Below are 18,360 nucleotides of genomic sequence, written 5' to 3'. Positions count from 1 at the left end.
ATAAACCCTCAGCTTTTGTTGTCACGGATTTGAAAAATAATCAGTAATTTCTGTTTTCATTTGGCACGTCAGTCCATTTTGACACCACAGCAGCCCAGCTGTTCCTGGGTTCTGGAGTGAAATCACAAATGCAACTGCTGCAGCCTCTCAGCTCCATGCAGCACCTTTCTTGGTGTGTGATTAAAAAGCCTCAAGCATTCTTACCTTGTCATGCTGCTTTATCCCTCCCTTTGGCAGTCCTAATTTCCCCACTTCGGGTGGAGCTTTCTGCCTGAAAGCCGTAAAATGGTGTGCAGTAATCACAATTTTTGCTCCTGTTAGGACTCAGAGGTTCTCTTTTTCCTGTGTCTTGGGCATTTGGTAGATCCATGGGAACAGACCTGCTACATTTTCCCTCTGATCTTATGAAATATTTCATTTTACAGCTGTCAGTGGTAGTCTGACAGGTTTACTGGGGCCACACTCATCCTTGAGCAGGGCTGTCTCTGTGTGGAAGCTCTTCATGGCGTTAGAGAACAGGGTTTTCTGTTTTTTGCAGAAGGACCACCCTTTCCTGTGAGTGCATGTGTCTCTTTTCTGGGATGCACAGTTACCTGTGCCTGACATCCTCAAAGCCAAACACAATTTTTAGATTTGTAACTTTTGTAACTCCACTTCCAGGAGCACCCTGCCTTTGGAGAAATGGCACAGATGCTCAGTATCATGAACGAGCCTTCTCTGTGTTTCTACGGTTGTACCAGCCCTGCCTTTTCCTTCAGTGGCTCCAGTGGTGGTGGAGGATGTCTCCATTCTGGGATAAAATCATAGAATGCCCGGTTGGAAGGGACCTCACAGATTTGGTTCTACCTTGTCTGGCAAAAGCACCATCTAGAAAAGATGCCCTAGCAGCCTGTCCAGCTGAATCGGAGTTGTCCAATGTAGAGGAACCCCCAAATTCCCTGGGGAGATTATTCCAGTGGCTGATTGGTCTCTTTGCTCTCTTGGAAGTAGGATTTCTTACTGAACTGTGTGCTCAGAGGCAGGAACCTGTGTGAAGCTCAAACCTGTCAACATGGCCTGCAAAGTTTCTTGTTGTAAACTCAGAGACATTATGTGCAGATAATGTTTGACGACTGCATTGTAATATTGTGTGTTAATGACTAAGGGAATGCCGTGTGCTTTGTGCTTGCAAAACTTTAGAGCACCAGACAGTGGCTGGAGGACCTATATATGACTATCTTTCATATTCACACTCTGGAATGAGATTGAACTTGGGCTTCCTGCCAGATGCCTGCTGGATGGAAGTGCTGAGGGGTCCATGCCCTTTCACTAGTGCTTTTCCAGCTGAAGATAATGTTAATCCTTGCCTAACTCGGAAAGTTCACATTTTGGATTTTCTTCAGTCTCAAATGGAGCATCTTGTCTCCTTGTTTTGTCTCTAGAGGCAGGATTCAATATAGATCCTGCATCTGGATTTTGCTATCCCAGCTTGGATGCACAATGGCTTTTGTTAGATGCACTATTTTTCTCCACTCTGAGAATGTTCTCATTGTCAAAAGAAAATTTATACCAGAGAGAAATTTTATTAGAGTAGACTCAGTAATATATCTGGTGTTAATTCAGGGGCAAGATATTGAGATATTTACATGGACTTGAAGAATCTGGCTTTATGCAGTAATTTGTCAGAAGTACATCTGTCAGTTATTCCTGTACATCTTCTGAGGGCTCAGTGGTGATCTCCCCCTTCCAGTTCGGACTGGGAGCCTTGGTCAAAGCACCTCCCTTTTCCCAGGATACCTGACAAAGGGAATTCGAACTGGGCATTTATGTGCCTGGTGATTACACATTTTGAGCCTGTGTCCATAGTACTCATGCTCAGGTACTCAAACAGGAGGCTTTTCACATTGCTTTCATTAAGCAGGTAGCTTTGGATATGTGCATTTCACATCCATTTCTTACTTTGTGTCCCTTCATCATTGCAGCATTTAATGCCTCTCTTTCAACTACACCTTGTGAAAAACTGGGTGTAGATGGGGCTTTTATTGGTTTCTGTGGAGGGCATCAGTTTGCCCTAGCCCTAAGCCCATTCAAGCTTTCATTTGCAGTCCTTGTAGCTAGGTGAAGTGCTTACTGTCTCCCAGATGGAATAAGTGCATGGATTATATATCTCAAAAGAGTAAAAAAAAATTGCTTCTAACTTTTTCGCATTTAAATAAATAGTGATCACATGTCTCTGTCAAGCTCAGTAGAATTTAAACATTTCAAATGGTAGTAATATTCTTGCTGTTTCAGGCAGCTTTGCACATATTTAAAAATTCATTGAGGGAGATACTCTTTTGATCCTAAGTGCAAATGTTATCCAAAAAACTTCACAGAGATTGTACCATTCTTAAAGCTTTCCAGCTTGCATTTCTGTGCAGGTCCTTACCTTGCCCTTTGCTTTGGCCCTCTGGGCTGCCCCTTTTAAGGCAGTGATCCCTTCAAAGCATGGGGAAAGCTGGACTTGCAGGATTGTCTTCTAACAGCTCTCTGCCAGAAATTAGACCCCTTTCCTCTACAGTAAAATTCTCAATGTGTCTGCACTGTAATATGCAATTAAAAATGTTGACTTTGTGTCCTTTATTAAAAGCATTTAATAGAAACGCAGCTGACAATATACTTGAGTAAACGGTGCTATTGAGGATATTGTCCAAAATTTAATCTTTGAGTTGCTTGTGTTTTGTTTTCTTTGACTTCATTCCTCCCCATAACTTCATTGTTCTGTGGAAAACTGCAGATTTTGCTTTTGTTTGCCTCACAGTAGGGAGAAAGAATAGAATATGGAAGTAAGAAATCTGATGTTATTTTCCCCAGATTTTTTTTTGTTTCTGTTTCACAAGTGACTTAAATTCAGAGCAAACTGTTCAGTAGGTGAGTCTTGACAGGTGGTGTCTATATTGCCTGATTATAACCTTGAAGAACATAGAGAACATTTGCATTAAATAATTTAGACTCAAAGAGAAGGTGTTTTAACTCATAAAATTTTGAAGCAAGAGGCTGTTATGGTGATCTACTAAATCTGGCTCTACAAATTTGGTGGTTTGTGTTGAAGAGTTGATTATGTACACAGTTTCTTACAAAAGTTGCATGAAAATGAAAATACAGAAAATGAATGTTAATGTGGGAAATGTATTTTTAGTAACTTACTGTCTAAGAAAGATCATTAGTTAAGATGACCAGTTATTGTCAATGTCTGTGTTGTGCAAGACTCATCCAGGGACTGATGTGAACTGATAATCCAGCACTGGGAGTTCACCACTGTCTTGGGATGATCACTACTTACCTTGGCATAGCAATGGCTTTTAAATAGTCCCTCAACAACTACTGATAAATGAAATTATATGTACCTGACTGGATAGAGTCCTGAGAAGCCTGATTGATTTTCCTAGCTGACCCTGCTTTTAGCAGGAGGTCAGACTGGAGACCTCTGGAGATGCCTTCCAGCCTGGCTCATCCCGTAATCTCCATGTGTATAAATGGGTAACCATGTACTGTTTAAGGATCCTTTATAAAGAAACACTGGGTGGTTTCAGATGTAGCTGTAATAAACTTTCCCTCTGCTGGTTTTCTTTGCCCAGTCTGCCACTAAGAAGCCGCGCAAGTCTCCGGCGGACAAGGGGCGCTCGGACGCTGGAGCTCGAGGAGCGAGCCGTGGCAGAGCCAATGGCCACCCACAGCAGAATGGAGAAGGGGACCCTGTCACTTTGTTTGAGGTGGTTAAGCTGGGAAAGAGCGCTATGCAGGTAAAATGGCTACTTGTGTTCCTCCTCACAATTCAGTGTATCCTGACTGGAGTCCAGTCTAAGCTGTGCTTTTGTAAACTGTAGTATTTTCTCATGACTGCATTGGTCCAACAGACTTTGTGTGATATAGTACAGAACTGAATGGGTTCTGATTGAGGGCTGTCATGTATCCTGCTGAAGAACAAGAGACCTGGCAGAAAGTCATGTGTTTCAAATTCTCCATGATTTTGTTCTTTACTCCTGAGTTAAAAGTACGTGTGGATATTAAGCAGTTCATTAAAGTAGATCCTGTAGCAAGCTTTATATGGGCAAAAAATGTATGAAAATAATGACGAATCTAAGCATTTTTTGTTCACTTGGTTTTTCAAGAATACCTGCACACAAAGCAGTTTGGAGCCCTTTGCTCTGGAACTTGCATTCCTGCTGTCCCCATCAGGACAGCAGTTGAAGGCTGAGCTATTTGCCTAGACTTCCACCGAGTCTGAGGGAAAACGTTGACACATCCTGAAGGCAAATTTTTCATTGTAAAATAAATAAGATCGTCCTAGTTGCCTCTAGAAATGTTTTTTACCCTCGTATGTTTTGATCAGGTCAGAGGTCTTTTCAGGATGTGTGGGGCCAGGTGAGTCACACCTCAAGACCCTGCACAGAGGGTTGATTTTGACACTGTTGTGTGGTTTTAGTAAGCTGCTGTTCTGCAGCTCTTGATTTTGATACTCCAAGGAGAAGCAATGAGCCCAAAACACTCTTCAGCCCATGCAGTCCAATGCCAACAGTCAGTCCTGCTCTGAAGGATTGTTTGAGCAAACCTCCTTTACTTTGCACTTCAGCAACACAAGACTTAGGCAGTATCAGTTAGTTTGTTTTGATGCTGACTAACATGAGAAAAGTACAGACTAGGAAAATTAGGTGCTAAGTCCCATTCTCAATATTACTTTTAGTGTAGCTAAAAGCTAAGCCTCTTTTAAGTCCCAGAGGAACCAAATATTTCAAGTGAGTGAAAGTTGTTGAAAATTTTCTGTCTCAAATCTGTGGGAAGTCTGAGATGTAATTTTAAAGAGTAATACACAGGAAGGAAATGAGAGTTTTTGTATTTCATAGTTTCCATGTTTACACTTATTCAGGATTGACCCTTCTTATCTAGTAGGTGAAGACAGAACAAATTTACTTCTAATAAAGCTATGGATTCCTTATACCTTTTTTCCTACAACAGAGCTTTCAACTTTGTTTGGTTTTCAGCACTTTTTCAAATTTTGTTTTTGGCAGAAATTAAGGAAACATCTGGAGTCTATTTTCTGGTTTTACTGTGGTACAGAACGTACAATATACTTTATGTAGTATAGTTGACTTAGATTTATTGATATTTGCAGAAGCCAAATGGAAAGGAATGGGCGACTGCTTTGATATTTGATTACTCTGTGTGTATGTGGAATTGACTTTGATACATTTTATCTATTTCAAAAGAGACGCCTACACAAGTCTTCTGCAGATTAAGTACAGAAAAAGAAATTGTCTGCATGTTTGTATTAAGAAACCTCTGGAATTCAGATACAAAGAAATTGTTTTGAGAAGTGGAGAATTTGTATATGCATGTATGGGTGGATGTGTGTCTGTATTTTCACATATACATACCTGTATCCAAAAATCACATATGCACAGACACACGCATGCATAACATGTGCCCAGCCTGCAGGTAGGAGAAAAACTACACAGCACCATCTAAGCACTGAGAGAATAAACACAAATAGTAAAGGAACAGGCAGGAGTATTTGAAGGCCTGGGGTGCAAACAGGCATAAACGACTTGAGCCCTAATTTCCAGGAGTGTGCATCACTTGGGCACCTTTGAAAAATTTACTGTTGGTAAAAATATTCTGAAAAATCAAAGAAATCCTGCAGTAGGAAAGAAAACGCAACTAAAATGTGATTTAATATTCTTTAACTTGCACTTTTGGACAATTATCTCATGTGAAACCAAGGTTCTGTAAATCAAACTTACTGGTGTCTTTATACTTGTATTTTCCCGTAATAGATTAGGGACTTTGATGTAACAATTAGGAATGCTTGGCATTTTTGTTTTTCATGGTTTTGATGCAGTTTTCTTTGTTCAATTTTAGCACTTTTGTCAATATTGCAGTTTTTAAACAAGTGCCATATATTTGTATTTGGCTGAACATATTTATTCTCAATGTTTAGTTCTTTCCCTGTCATATGAACATACTTTTTTTTCCTAGTGCTCCTAAGTTTGCTTCCAGCAATGAAAACGCAGGAAAATTGAACTAATATATTCTGAGATTACATGGAAATCATGTGCTTTCATTTCTGATCTATCTGCTCCTGCTGTTTGCTCTCAGACTCTTTTTTTAGTTGTTAGATTTTTCTGGCTTTGTGATGCCAATTCAGAAAAGTCTGTTGCTGAATTCAATTTTCACGTCTTCTAAGCTTCTCTATTTTGGTTCTCACAGCAGGATTCATTTATTACTTCTCTTTAAGCTTATTGCTAGTTGCTTCCTCCAGGGGAATAAAATCAGTTTAATTTTTTGTATTTCAAGTATACATAACTCCAGGACTGCTCTTTGCATAAAATCTTTACCTCTGTCACAGGGTGCTGCCTGTGTCTTGTTTGAATTCTGTAAATCTGTTTGATGCACACATTAGGTTGGTATCAGATGGTTGTCAGTGTTTTTCATTTGCTCTGTAACCTTTTGTACAGTTGTGCTTCAGAAGTTGTTCAGTCAGCAGCTCTCTGTGTGTGAAGTGTGACATGACCTGCTCGTGCTTTCTGCAGGTACATTTTCAGGTGTTACTCCATTGAGAGTGTTCATAGAACTTCTTTAGTGATTTTTGTTTTTGTAGTCAAACAAAACTCATTTTTCTCTTCCATATATTTAATTTTTAGTTATATCATTTTATGGTGACAGCTATATCCTCTACATTTCCTTACTCTGAACTTGCATAGGCTGAATGGTCTCTGTCAGTTGCTGATGTGCTCAGCTGCCCACTGGTGGGAATGAAGGCTTAGCTGAGCCACCAAGGCAGAGGTAGCTAAAATATTGAGACATCTCTGCATTGGTGTCTGACCCTGCTGTTAAGATGACAGGGAACTAAAGAACCTGTGATGAGATCAGATTTTGTTTAGGACTCAGACTGCAAATTTCTCAAGTTACTTATGACCAGTTATCTGTAATGAAGTTTGTACTACTGATGGTCAAACGAAGCATTGAAGTGTTCTGCTTTCTTGTCTGCAAAGGGGTTTTGTTCCCCCAGAACATCAGAGAGAATGGATCATCAGTAATTGTAGGAGGTGTTCTTTATCAAAACATGAAGAGATCAGTGCCTTGATGACTCTGCAATATTCCATGCATTACCAGTCACCCTTAATTGGTGTTAGCAGCTTGCTACAGAGTAGGGGCTGATTTTGAGGAAAAAAAACCTTTTAAAAATTGCCACTTCTGCTTGTGCTCAACTAATAAAAGGTAATCTTGGTGTTAATTAGACGTAGTTCAGAATAAATACGACTCCATTATATGCAAGCAAGTATTATAAGTATCCAAGTATCTAGTATGTAGAAACGGATGTTTTCATTGTGCCACCAGTTTTCCCTTGTCTTTCCAGAAATCAAGGATGCACAGGGTTCCTCACTGTTCCTACCTGCACATCTTGGCACGTGGGGATTGTGTCCTTTGAGGTTCCCTCCCTGTCCAAGTACAGCTGTATTTGTGGCACTGCTTACCTTGCTGTGAGAAGTCCATCTCTGGCAGTAGGTCAGACTTACTCCTGATTAGAGTGACTGTATAACCATGTTTACCTTTTTACATAGATCCTTGAGATTAAGAACATCAGAGCAGCTGTAACTGGATTGCACCAAAAATCCAACAGCCTGTCTCTGACAGTGTTAGTTAAGGAATTTGGATATTCTCCCTACCTCTGACTGTTTCCAGCTCAGGGCCACTGTGGTGTCTGTATTCTCAGTAGTCTTAATGCCTCTTTCTTCTCTCAGTTTCTTTTCTCCATCTGAAAGTGTTTTTTGCTGGATCACATCTCTGTGTCTCCCTCAGCTATTTCTGAAAGTGAAGGTCCTTGAAGATTAAAAATATACAGACATACATTAAGTATTACCCAGCTTTTTGTGTTCAAGGCATGTTTTAGTTTAATTGTCCTTTAGTGTATTTTAACTGCCATATCCTCCAACTTGAGGGATAGATAATAATTTAGGATTTCCCCGGATTGTCTCAGAAACTCCTTAGGAGTTTGAGTATGCAGTCTCAAAAGTTTACTGGGCAAAGTGACTGCATCTATTATTAACATTTAAGCTAGTATTTTCATTTTGCTAGGCAGATTTCTTCTGTAGCATGATCTTCTTTGCTTTTGATTGTATGGTACTGAATTAAAAGAAAAAAATCAAAACTAGCTGCACTAGCTGTTTTTATAGTTGTTACACTGGGAACAATTTAGCCACCAAATGAAGCATTAATTAATTAGAGGAGTATCCCTTAATACCAAATTAATTTTTCTGCAGTCATCACACAAGGCTTCTTTTCCCTTGTGATTTAATAAGGTGTGAGATGATTTGGCTGTTAATGTGAATACAGGTGCCACTAGTGTAGTTTGTGAAAGCATTTGTACCTGAAAATACTCACTGTACTTGAAGGCAGAGAAGCCTTTTGCTCTCTAGAATGTTGATGTTGTTTGAAGTGTCTGGGGTGATCTGTGAACCCTTTACAAGCTGTGCTAGCTAAGGAATACAAATCCCATGTTTTAATAAATTGACGGGTCTCTTACTGAATAATTCCATTTTGTTTCAGCACTCCTCCAAGAATCTTTTCACTCTGGTGTTCAGTGTTTGTGAGCAGTTTTGATGTTTCATAGCATCATTCATGCCCGTGATTGGTTCAGCTTAAACAGACACAGTCCCTTGGAAATGGTGTACCATGTCAATTGTAAGAGATGAGCACCTGCAAAAGTTCAGTACCACCTTAGAAAATTTTCTTGGTGAGAGCTTTGTATGCTGCACCCTCCATTTCCTGAGCTCTTAGGTGAGGAACTCTGCTCTGAGTCATGTGGGTCTGCTGGGCAAGAGTTCCCAGCCTTGGGACTTGGGACTTCCTGTGATTTTAGTCAGTTTGAAAGCAGAATTTTCCCAGTACATTTTATACACTCAGTGTAATGCCAGTTAAGCTTTCCCATTCTAAGATTCTCTTAAGAGAATATTTTTTTTTCCTTTTGGTAGCATTTTTTCTCCCAAATGGTTCAATGTAACATGTTACATTGATTTCCCTGTGTAATGATATTTAATACCCAGTCTACTGCATAGAAATATGTATTTACACAAAATGCCAAAGAGATAATCCTGCATGGAGAGTATAAATCCCTTAGTTTTATTGGGAAGAAATACTCCTAGGATTGTATTCCTTTCCTTTCTGTACTTCAGAAAATAAGAAGTTACGGAGGTAGACACTGCATAAAACAAATTTTCCCATGTTTACTTAATGTTATCTAAAGTGAGATTTTTGGGGTTTTTTTAAGAAAATCATTTTGGCTTATCACAAAGTGCATATGATAGGTGTTAGCAAAGTATGAACTCTTCCATAATTTAAAATTATGATCCTTAGCGAAAAAGAATAAAGTGCGTGTCCTCAAGCTGCAGTTCAGTTTTATTATCCTTATATTAGGTTTTCACTGGGTGTATATTAGACTTACAGCCTGCAGTTTGGAATGCAGCCAGGCACTCATCTTGGAGTGTACTGCCCGATCTACACTGCACATATTTTCACACATTAGGAACTACCTTCTCCCCAGTACCCATCTGTGTCATTTCTGCAGTTTTCACAAAATCTATCCTTAAAAGGCTTTTATTCTTTTTTTTAAAAACCCAACCTGAACAGATTCACTTAAATTTTTTTATGCAGAGTGTTTTAAGAGTGTAAAAATTTTTATGCAGTGTACTGCAGAGAGTAGTGAGTGTCTCTCACTACATGCCTTTTTTTTCCCTGGGTCCTTATTTTTAGTGTACTAAGTTCTTCTCACTATCTGTTAAAGTGTATTTTCTACTTTTCTATTTGAATTGCTCTTTATACAGGCTATTGAAATGTTTCATTTCACTGTGCATTCCTTTTTTTATCAGTTTCAAATTTCATTTGAGTGACTTTGGGTTTTTGGCAGAGGTTGGTAGTGTAAGCTTTGATTTTTGGATTTTTTCCTACTTTGATGTAAACACATTGCACACCACTCTAGAGTAATTTTTTTCTTTCATAGTCACTGTAAATGAAGTATGTCCATGATAAGTTGTATGAAATGGCAAATTATTTAAAGTTCTTTATACTCGATTTGCCTTGGTTTACAGTTGACTCAGATCTTCCATTTTAATATGCACTTTGTACATGGTGTAATTTGTTTTCCCTTTTGTTTGTCACACTGTTGCCAGATTATTTAATTGAAATTGTGAAATCGTTTTTTCTTTTTGAATCAACTTTCATTAATATTTAGTGGGACTATGCTAATTTACATGAGCTGGCAAGGTGTCCTCTGCAGTCAGTCCCTCTGGTTCCTCTAGCACTTAATGCTCCTAAATTTTCTCTCACTGAAGGAATATGAAATGGATTCATAGCTGCAAAGCCTAAAGGAGGCAATAAGATCACTAGCTTCATTATTTCATTCATTGCATCTGACCTGCTTTTACTGGAGACCCCATGCTGCTGTTCCTCTTCAGTACCATCAAATGTTTTGGTTTATAATTTAGCAGACTTTGAGATGTGAAGGTCAATATTTCTGCAAGCTGATCAATTTGAAGTTGTTTACTCAGACTGGTGGTCTATTCTGCTCTTGCTTGACTTCATTTAGGCTTCTTGTTTCTGTAGGGTTGCTTACCTGGCATATTCCTCAAATTATGCTCCACGATAGTTGTTAAAACAGGCTCATCAGGGAGTTCATTTCTGTGAGATTCTCTTGAAAACTGTTGCAGGCTTTGGAAAATCTTTGTACTGACTCTGTATTTGTACCATACATCCTCTGCCATTTGCAGGAAACCTTGATTCTTTTTCTCAGTTCTCATAAGAATAGAAGCAATTTCATTTAAAAAAAAAAAAAAAAAAAAAAAGTTGAGTCTTATTTTTGTAATGTACCGGTATGGACTTGTTGACTTACCCAGAGATGTGGTGCATGTATGTGTCTGTGTATTTGTATGTAAGTGTGTGTGCATATGTGTCTAGATGTGTCCTGACAGCAGGGAGTGGAGGAGGGTTGTTGATGTTACTGGAATCATTTGGAGGTTTTATCTGTGTAATTGAGCTTGTTGCCAAGGGAGCCTTTTCCTTGTGCATGTGCCTTGAAGTTGGTGAATCCCAAAAGCATGGATGGGCTGTCCCTGGGCAGGCTGCAGCACATGTCCTGTAGATCCTGTGCCTCTCCAGAATGCTGAATTTATTATGCATTTCATGCACAGCATGTAAGTGCACATTTCCAAATGGTAAATCCATGTTCCCCACTGCTTTTGAAGGTGAAAACATCTGGAAGCAGATGTGTACCACTGGAGCAGCTCAGGCACCTATTGCTGCCTTCTTTCCTAGGTGTTTTGTGGAATTAGGCAGGGCCCCTTGTGGGCATGAATTCTGGGGGATGGACCCTTGTGAGTATGAATTCTGGGGGATGGACCCTTGTGAGTATGAATTCTGGGGGATGGACCCTTGTGAGTATGAATCCTGGGGGATGGACCCTTGTGAGTATGAATTCTGGGGGATGTAGCTGCCTCCTTTCTGAAAGGGCCACCTGGTCTTTCCCTCCTGTCACCACAAGTGCCTTCGAGGTGTTAATGATTTGTGCTTGGACAGGTGACAGGGAGGGGCAAGAACAGGAGGTCTCTGGGCAGAGTGATCAAATGTGGGTCATTTCCCTGAGTTTGTTCTTGGATTATGTACAAAAAGAGGGTTTGCTGTAAGCTGGGACCTGTCTGTTAGAAATCCTTGTTTTTAATAGGAGTTCTCTCTCTATGCATATTTATGCAAAATAATTCCATTTCTGGCAAGGCTTGCATGTTGCACCATTTGCTACACTGCTGCCCATGGTTTGATTCCTTTTTTGTTTGCATTCAGTCTTTTTTCCTGATATTTGGATTAGTGCTGTTTTGTCTGGTTCAGTTGATACTGGTCTCTCCTTTGGGTCTGAGGTGTGTCATTTCTATTTATTCATCTAGTGTTTTCAATTTTTGTAGCTCTTTTCTGTTACATCAAAAGTCAACAGTTCGATTAAGTTCCAACTGTTGTAGCATATGTAGTCTGGCTTCATTCTCTCCTGTTGCCTTAAACTGTAATCTCTAACAAGATTGGGCAGCCAGCATGCCAAGTGTGCATGAGGGGCTGAGCGTGTGGGTCTGTGGGTGTTCTTTTGGGGCGCTGATTTGGGGCACTGATTTTTAGGGCTCAGTGAGTGCAGTCTGTGTGGCTGGGTGCTGATGCTGGCAGCTCGGGTGCCTGTATGGGACTTGTCACCCCCTCAGTCAGTGGGGCTCTCCTGGGGTAAGCACGAGCCCTGTGCAGCAGGAGCGCTCCCTGCTCACTGTGAGCAGGAGCTCAGCACGGTGCCTGCTCAGAGCAGGAGCGACACTGACAGCTCCTGAGCACTGACTGTGCGTGTCACACACTGCCCTGAGTGCCAGGGCACTGAGAGCTCGTGCACGCCAGCTTCCATCACAGAACCCACCCACAAATTCACATTTACCTACAGCTTTGTCACTTCTCTGGGAGGTCAAGACAGCCTTTACTAGCTATCCCTCTGAGAACCTTTGCTCTGATTTTTCTGCTTTTTTATCTACTGCTGCCACTGAAGGCTCTGCATTGGCTCATGTCTGATCCCCAAGTCTGGAGATGAGCCACTTGTCTTTATTTTTCTGTAAATTGCATGATGGTTCTGGGTTGAAAGTGCAAGTGCCACACTAATAGACAGAGTGGGCCCCCAGTGCCCAAGGACACAGTGTATCCCACACAATTCTTTTTGTATGAGAGACAAAAAATAGAAGACGTAAGAGGAGCTGCACTAATGCTGCAGTTTGAGATAGTGCTGCAAAAATCATTTAAATAATTGTATAAAAGAAGAAAAAGCAAAATTTAAAGGTATTCCTTCCCATAGCTTCCCTTGGCTCCCCCATTTTTAAGTCCAGATGGGTTAATTGGCAGTATTTATAGCACAGTCCATGAGAAGCTGCAGTGGTGAGGCTGAAGGAGCAGTGTGTTGTAGCAACAAACAGGAGTAAGACTGAATGTGGGAGGGAATTTCTTGGGCCAGCCCTACTTCCACGGGGCATGTTTTCTCTGAAACTCAGCTGTGGATAATGAACAGATGCTGGGGAACTGGTTATTAACACTCAGGAAAAGCAGCTGAGATTCCCCAGGCTCAAAAAAGAATATAGTAGATTTCAGAAACTGTCAAGAGATGTGTGACAAGAGTGGGCAAGGATAAAGATACAGAATTATTTCTGGGCAAGCCACATGGCATAGAGTAGGATTATTCTGCCTGGAAAGAGGTGGCCAGATGGAAGAATGGAAAATGCAAACAGAGGCTTGGGGTTTGTTTTTTCTTGTTTCATATGAATTGAGTCACATCAAATGGATCTAACAATTGGCAAGTTTAAAACACAATTGTTCTTTTATTTTGCAGTGAATAATTAACCCTTGCACACTGCTGCAGGATGATGTGGATATAAAGCTGGTTTAGACAGACACATCCATGAGAAAAGATATTTGCTGGGGTCTTAAGGGTCTGGGGCAGTAACTCAGAAGTATCAGTGTATTGTTGTCCCTTTCTTATGCTTTTGCATACACTTATAAGCCCTTGTGGGCAGGTGGATCTGTCATCTGACCCAGCACAGCTGCTATTTTCTTTGGTGTAAAAAATAGCTCTGGCAATTGCATGTTGTTCTGATATTTACAGTAACAGAGCTGTTCAAACAAATCTTGTAAACTGGTAGTACACCAACAGCCTTGTCATTAAGCTCTGTCAATATTTGGTGTAGTAAATGCTTTTTACATTTGGCTACATTTGGTTTATGTGCCCTGGAGAATTTTGCTGATTGATTAAAGTGATTGATACTTCCAGGAACAGGTCTGAATTCATGATGAAGTAACAGTGAGATAACATTCTAGATAAGTGGTTTCGTTCTGCTGCTTCACGATTCCTCAGCTTGTGTGAAGCTTACACTTGCTTTCTAATTTCTTCTGAGTAGCAGATGGACCCCTTTTTAAGATTGCTTCCCCTATGGGGTGTGTGTAAGTGTGTTTTGGGAGGCAAAACCTGTGAAAGCTGAGTTTCCTGGCCAATTGGATGTTTAGAGATTGGTGCTGGTTGTTGGATAACGTGGTAGTGCTGCTCCTGCTCAGGGGTGAGTGCAGTGGTGTCTGTAACCACGGAGCGCTTTGGCTTCCAGCTCTGGGTGTCTCTGGTCCATGCACGGCTGGTTTGCTGCATCCTTTTCCTCAGGCACCTGCCGAGGGCCCACCTTGGTAGTCTTGGCAATTTGCACTTGGATAAACTGGAAATTACACAGGGATTTTTCAAGATCCCTCCTTACATCTACTAATTAAGAAAAAGGCAGATATTTCTGAGATGAAATTGTTTGGATTTTATTGTCTTTCCTATTGATTCCTTTTCAGCATGGTAGAAGCCAATTGTGTGGGCATGGTGGGGTCTTTGTATGTCTGTGTGTTTTTTTAAATTTAATTTTATGGAAATTTGTTGTAGACCTGAACTGTCCAGAATAAATTAATCTATTTGCAAGATGTGCTCTGATAACATAATCATGTTGCATGTGTGGAACAGAAAAGTTTTGTCTTTTCCCTCATAAAATAAGTAAAGCATAATATTTGATTACATTAAATATACGCAATTCCTTATCTACAGTGTTTATGTAGCTGAGGAGTTTGGAATATCAGAGATGATAAAAATATCTCCTGACTAACTGCAGTTCTGAGGGCAGTTAAAAACTGAGTTTCCTGACCTGTGATCTAGGTAGCTTACAAGCACCCTAGGTCCAGCTTCTGTGTATTGTTTCATTTACTGTGTATTCCTCATTATATTTTGTGTTCCTGAACTGTTTACATTGTTCCTGAGTGACTGATGTACTACTTTGACCTTTATAAGTACTGAGATATTCACTATGCAATATAAAACCAGTATTTATCCCAAAGTATTTCTACTCATCAGCTTTCTGGGAATATATTTTGGTCATTCTGAATCGAGTAACAGTGTTTGGTTTTTTTCAACACAGTTTTAAAACTGAAAAAATGCTCAAAATAGTGTTGAGGAATTACAGGAATTTCAATTTGAACTTATTTTTATGCAATATAATTCCAGAAAATGTTGCATATAGTTCTGCTCTCTAACAATATTTGTTCTGTCTCCACCTTGAGAGAAGGTGCATAGATTTCTGAATTTGTACACATACATAGTTATGCAAAATAAATGCTCAATTATAAAATTATATTCTGAAAATAATAAGTCATTTGCCTTTAATAAAACACTTTTTAAGAGTCTCTGATAAATATTCTTTTTTTCTTGACAGTCTGTGGTGGACGACTGGATTGAATCATATAAACAAGACAGGGACATAGCACTTCTGGATTTAATCAACTTCTTTATCCAGTGTTCAGGATGTCGAGGTACAGAACATGGGAAACAAGTTGTATAGAATAAATCTGACCTGCAAACGTGTGTTAATGCCAATATGGTAAAGATGGGGGAGACACTTGGATTGGTACTCCTTGTGTGCATGGTTTGTATAGCAGTAATGTCTGCATTCCATAATAACCTGATTTAAAGCTTGTTTGTGAAGGGCTACCCTTTCCCTTTCTCACTTTCCTGTCATCATGCTAAAGTCTACAAATCCTCACAGAGACCCTCTACTCATCAGCAGCAGGAGACAAAAGATCTGATACTCCAGGTAGGCATATCTTTATTTCCCCTTTCTATTTCTTCCCCATTTTTTTAATTGCAAAAATTAGTAGGTAACTATACCTTAACTTTGATATTTTTTCTTTCTTTTTAGGAAAATGATTTTTTTTTAACTGAAGAGGAAGGAGTCAGGCTTCAGTTCACTTCAATTAGCAAGAAAGATTTCCTGTGGATGAAGCACCAGTGTTATTTGTTCCTCTGTGATATTTTATCACGTCAGCAGCGAGTGCCCTGCCTTCTGTACCCTGCTTAAGCAGTCTCCATTACCAGGCGTGCAGCACTCAGCCATTCTAGCATTCTCTTGCCACACTGTGCCTTCTAATGAATTTTTCATGTGTTGTCTTTCTTCAGTTAACTCAGCCTTGAAAAGAAACAGAGCTCCACTCTCTCTGTAGTGCCCAGAACAAAACTGTTTACTGTTTTCTGACACTTCCTAGAATTTACTTTGAATAGAGTTGAAAACAACCCACAATTCAGAAATTCTTTTTCTTAATTTTGTATCTGATGTGGGAATACACCTTTAGGCATCAAATGGTCTGGGTAGAAGTCCCTTTCCTTCGTTCTTTAAGGTGAAGTCTTGAGTAGTTTAAAGCATCAGAGAAAAGAAATAGGAACCATCAGCAGCTTTAGCAACCCTTTTTCATAGCTGAAGGAAATAAACTTACTTTGTGGAGAGACAAGAAGGAAAGACAGGAAAGACTGAAGCTCTTGGAGCATTCTGTGAAAGGGCTGAAGGTTAGGGCTTAGGTTGCCAGCCTGTATCAATGTCTGCACTGTTCACAGAGAACCCCTGAAACATTTTTCAGTTGTGTTTGGCAGCTTATGTAAAAGTAGTTTTATTCTGTGTGCTTTTTCTTTTTTTAAAACCCTCTCCTAAAGGTATATGTGAAAAAAAGCAACCCCACAACCTTATTTGTAAGAATTTGGGCAGCATTAAACCAAAGGCATCCTTGGCCATATGTTTATATTCTCGTTGATGCAAGCTTTTGGTGAAGGCATGTCATAAATATCTTCATTCCCCTGCTGCTCTCTAATTTATTCTCCCTTTCTTTCTCCTAATTAGAGAAAGCAGCACTCTGATAAGATTCCTATTTTTTAGAGCCCTTGTTGGTGAGTGATGCAGGCTGAATGCCCACTGTCAGCCATATGCTGCTGGAGCCAGTGCTTCCCAGAAAAGCTTTCTGTAACTGCCTGGGAGGCTGCAGTGCTGATGGCAGTGACTTACTTGGCTTCTCTTTGAGTGGTGACTTTCCATTTTCAGTGCTCTGCTCTGTGTCCCAGGGCTATCCATGCTGAGCATCTTTCAGTGCCTTCTGGGGCCAAACAGCAACAGTAGGAGAAAAGTGAAAGTTATTTATCCCCCAAGTCTACAGTGTGTTTGGGAGATTTATTTCTGTGTTGGAATTTCTGCAGTGGCTATAGTAACAGCTGTAGAACAGGGTTAAAATCCTGGCAAACAGTGCAGTTCTTTCCAGTTTCCAGTAATATGCTTGTTTTCTAGAATAAATAAGAGCTTATCAGAAGAGAATGGATTTTATTGGTAGTCCACTTAGGGTAAAGTGCATACCAAGCTTTCCTTAATGGAAATGAGAAATAGGGAGTTGTTTGTATCTTGTGAGGAAGACCAAGATTCTTTTTCGTGGGAAGACTGTATATTATGACATCTTTATTTGCCTTTAGAGACTTCGTTGACATTCTTATTTTTATTTCTGATAAATAACAACCCTTTGTTGATCTCAACAACTGCTTTATCTTCCTTAACTTTCTTCTTTTCAGTTTGTTCCACTGACATTGTCTTGGATTCTCCAGCCTCCTTTCCTGAAGTCATATCTAAATGCTAACTGAGAATATATCTAAGTTTATGATCATTAACTGAAGGGAGGAGGACAACTAACTTGGGACAAAGTTTCTCAGGAAACTGTGATGCTAAGTTTATAAATCTGCCATTTCAATAGTGCTTAGAATCACGTAATATCTAAATATATATAAAATACATTTAGCTTGATGTGTCTTTCAGAAGTTTTGAGCAGGTGGAAGAGCCTGTGTCCATTTACTAGCTTTAGTTAGAAATCGAGGCACCAAACTGTTTTATTTAGCAACACTCTTGACCCTGAAAAAATACCTTTCTGTTTAGAAATACATTGATTTTTGTGTGTTTATGCCATTCTCTTGGGCAGCACAGATGCTTGAATGAACCTCTTGGCCCCTTCCAGATTTGCTTGTAGCTGCTGCTGAAATGAGAAGTGATCTCTTGTAAATATGAGAAAGCAGGTATATTATGTAAATTGTTAATACTAACAGTTGTTAAATTAGTGGCATTTGCAGGTGAACATAAGAGATGTGTGCAATTTAAAATTCAATAAATGTGCACCAAACATTCAAGCATGTCTGTCCTTTGTCAACTCTTCTGAGTACTTATTTAATGTATGTCCATTCAAAACATAGGAGATTGGGTTTAGTGTGACTCCAGTAATCTCTCTGCGTTTTTAGGGTGCTATTTGGTGTAAATGAGAAGTTTCTTGTATTGAACTATCAAAATGTCTCAGTTCAATAAGTTGATTTGCATGGGAGTTGGTCACTTGTCATCTTTCCTCTAGTTGCCTGCTCAATCTGTATGTATGTTGCCTTTGCTGGTTTTGGTTACAAAGAAGTGAAACTGTTAT

General features: G+C 39.7%; 1 protein-coding gene across 2 annotated transcripts in view; it reads left to right on the top strand.

Annotated features, from left to right (window-relative positions):
* The window catches only part of STAG1 (STAG1 cohesin complex component), a 167,983-nt gene that overhangs the window by 51,517 nt on the left and 98,106 nt on the right, over positions 1 to 18,360 (top strand). For both annotated transcript variants that reach the window (XM_063407865.1, XM_063407866.1), the window contains exons 4-5: positions 3,597 to 3,761; positions 15,309 to 15,405. In XM_063407865.1, the coding sequence (XP_063263935.1) occupies positions 3,597 to 3,761; positions 15,309 to 15,405 (262 nt within the window). The remainder of the gene's footprint in view (positions 1 to 3,596; positions 3,762 to 15,308; positions 15,406 to 18,360) is intronic.

This window comes from Prinia subflava, chromosome 11, assembly GCF_021018805.1.
Source record: "Prinia subflava isolate CZ2003 ecotype Zambia chromosome 11, Cam_Psub_1.2, whole genome shotgun sequence".
NCBI lineage: Eukaryota > Metazoa > Chordata > Aves > Passeriformes > Cisticolidae > Prinia > Prinia subflava.
The sequence above is the reverse complement of the archived record's forward strand: the minus strand, read 5'-3'. Positions and strand labels throughout refer to the sequence as shown.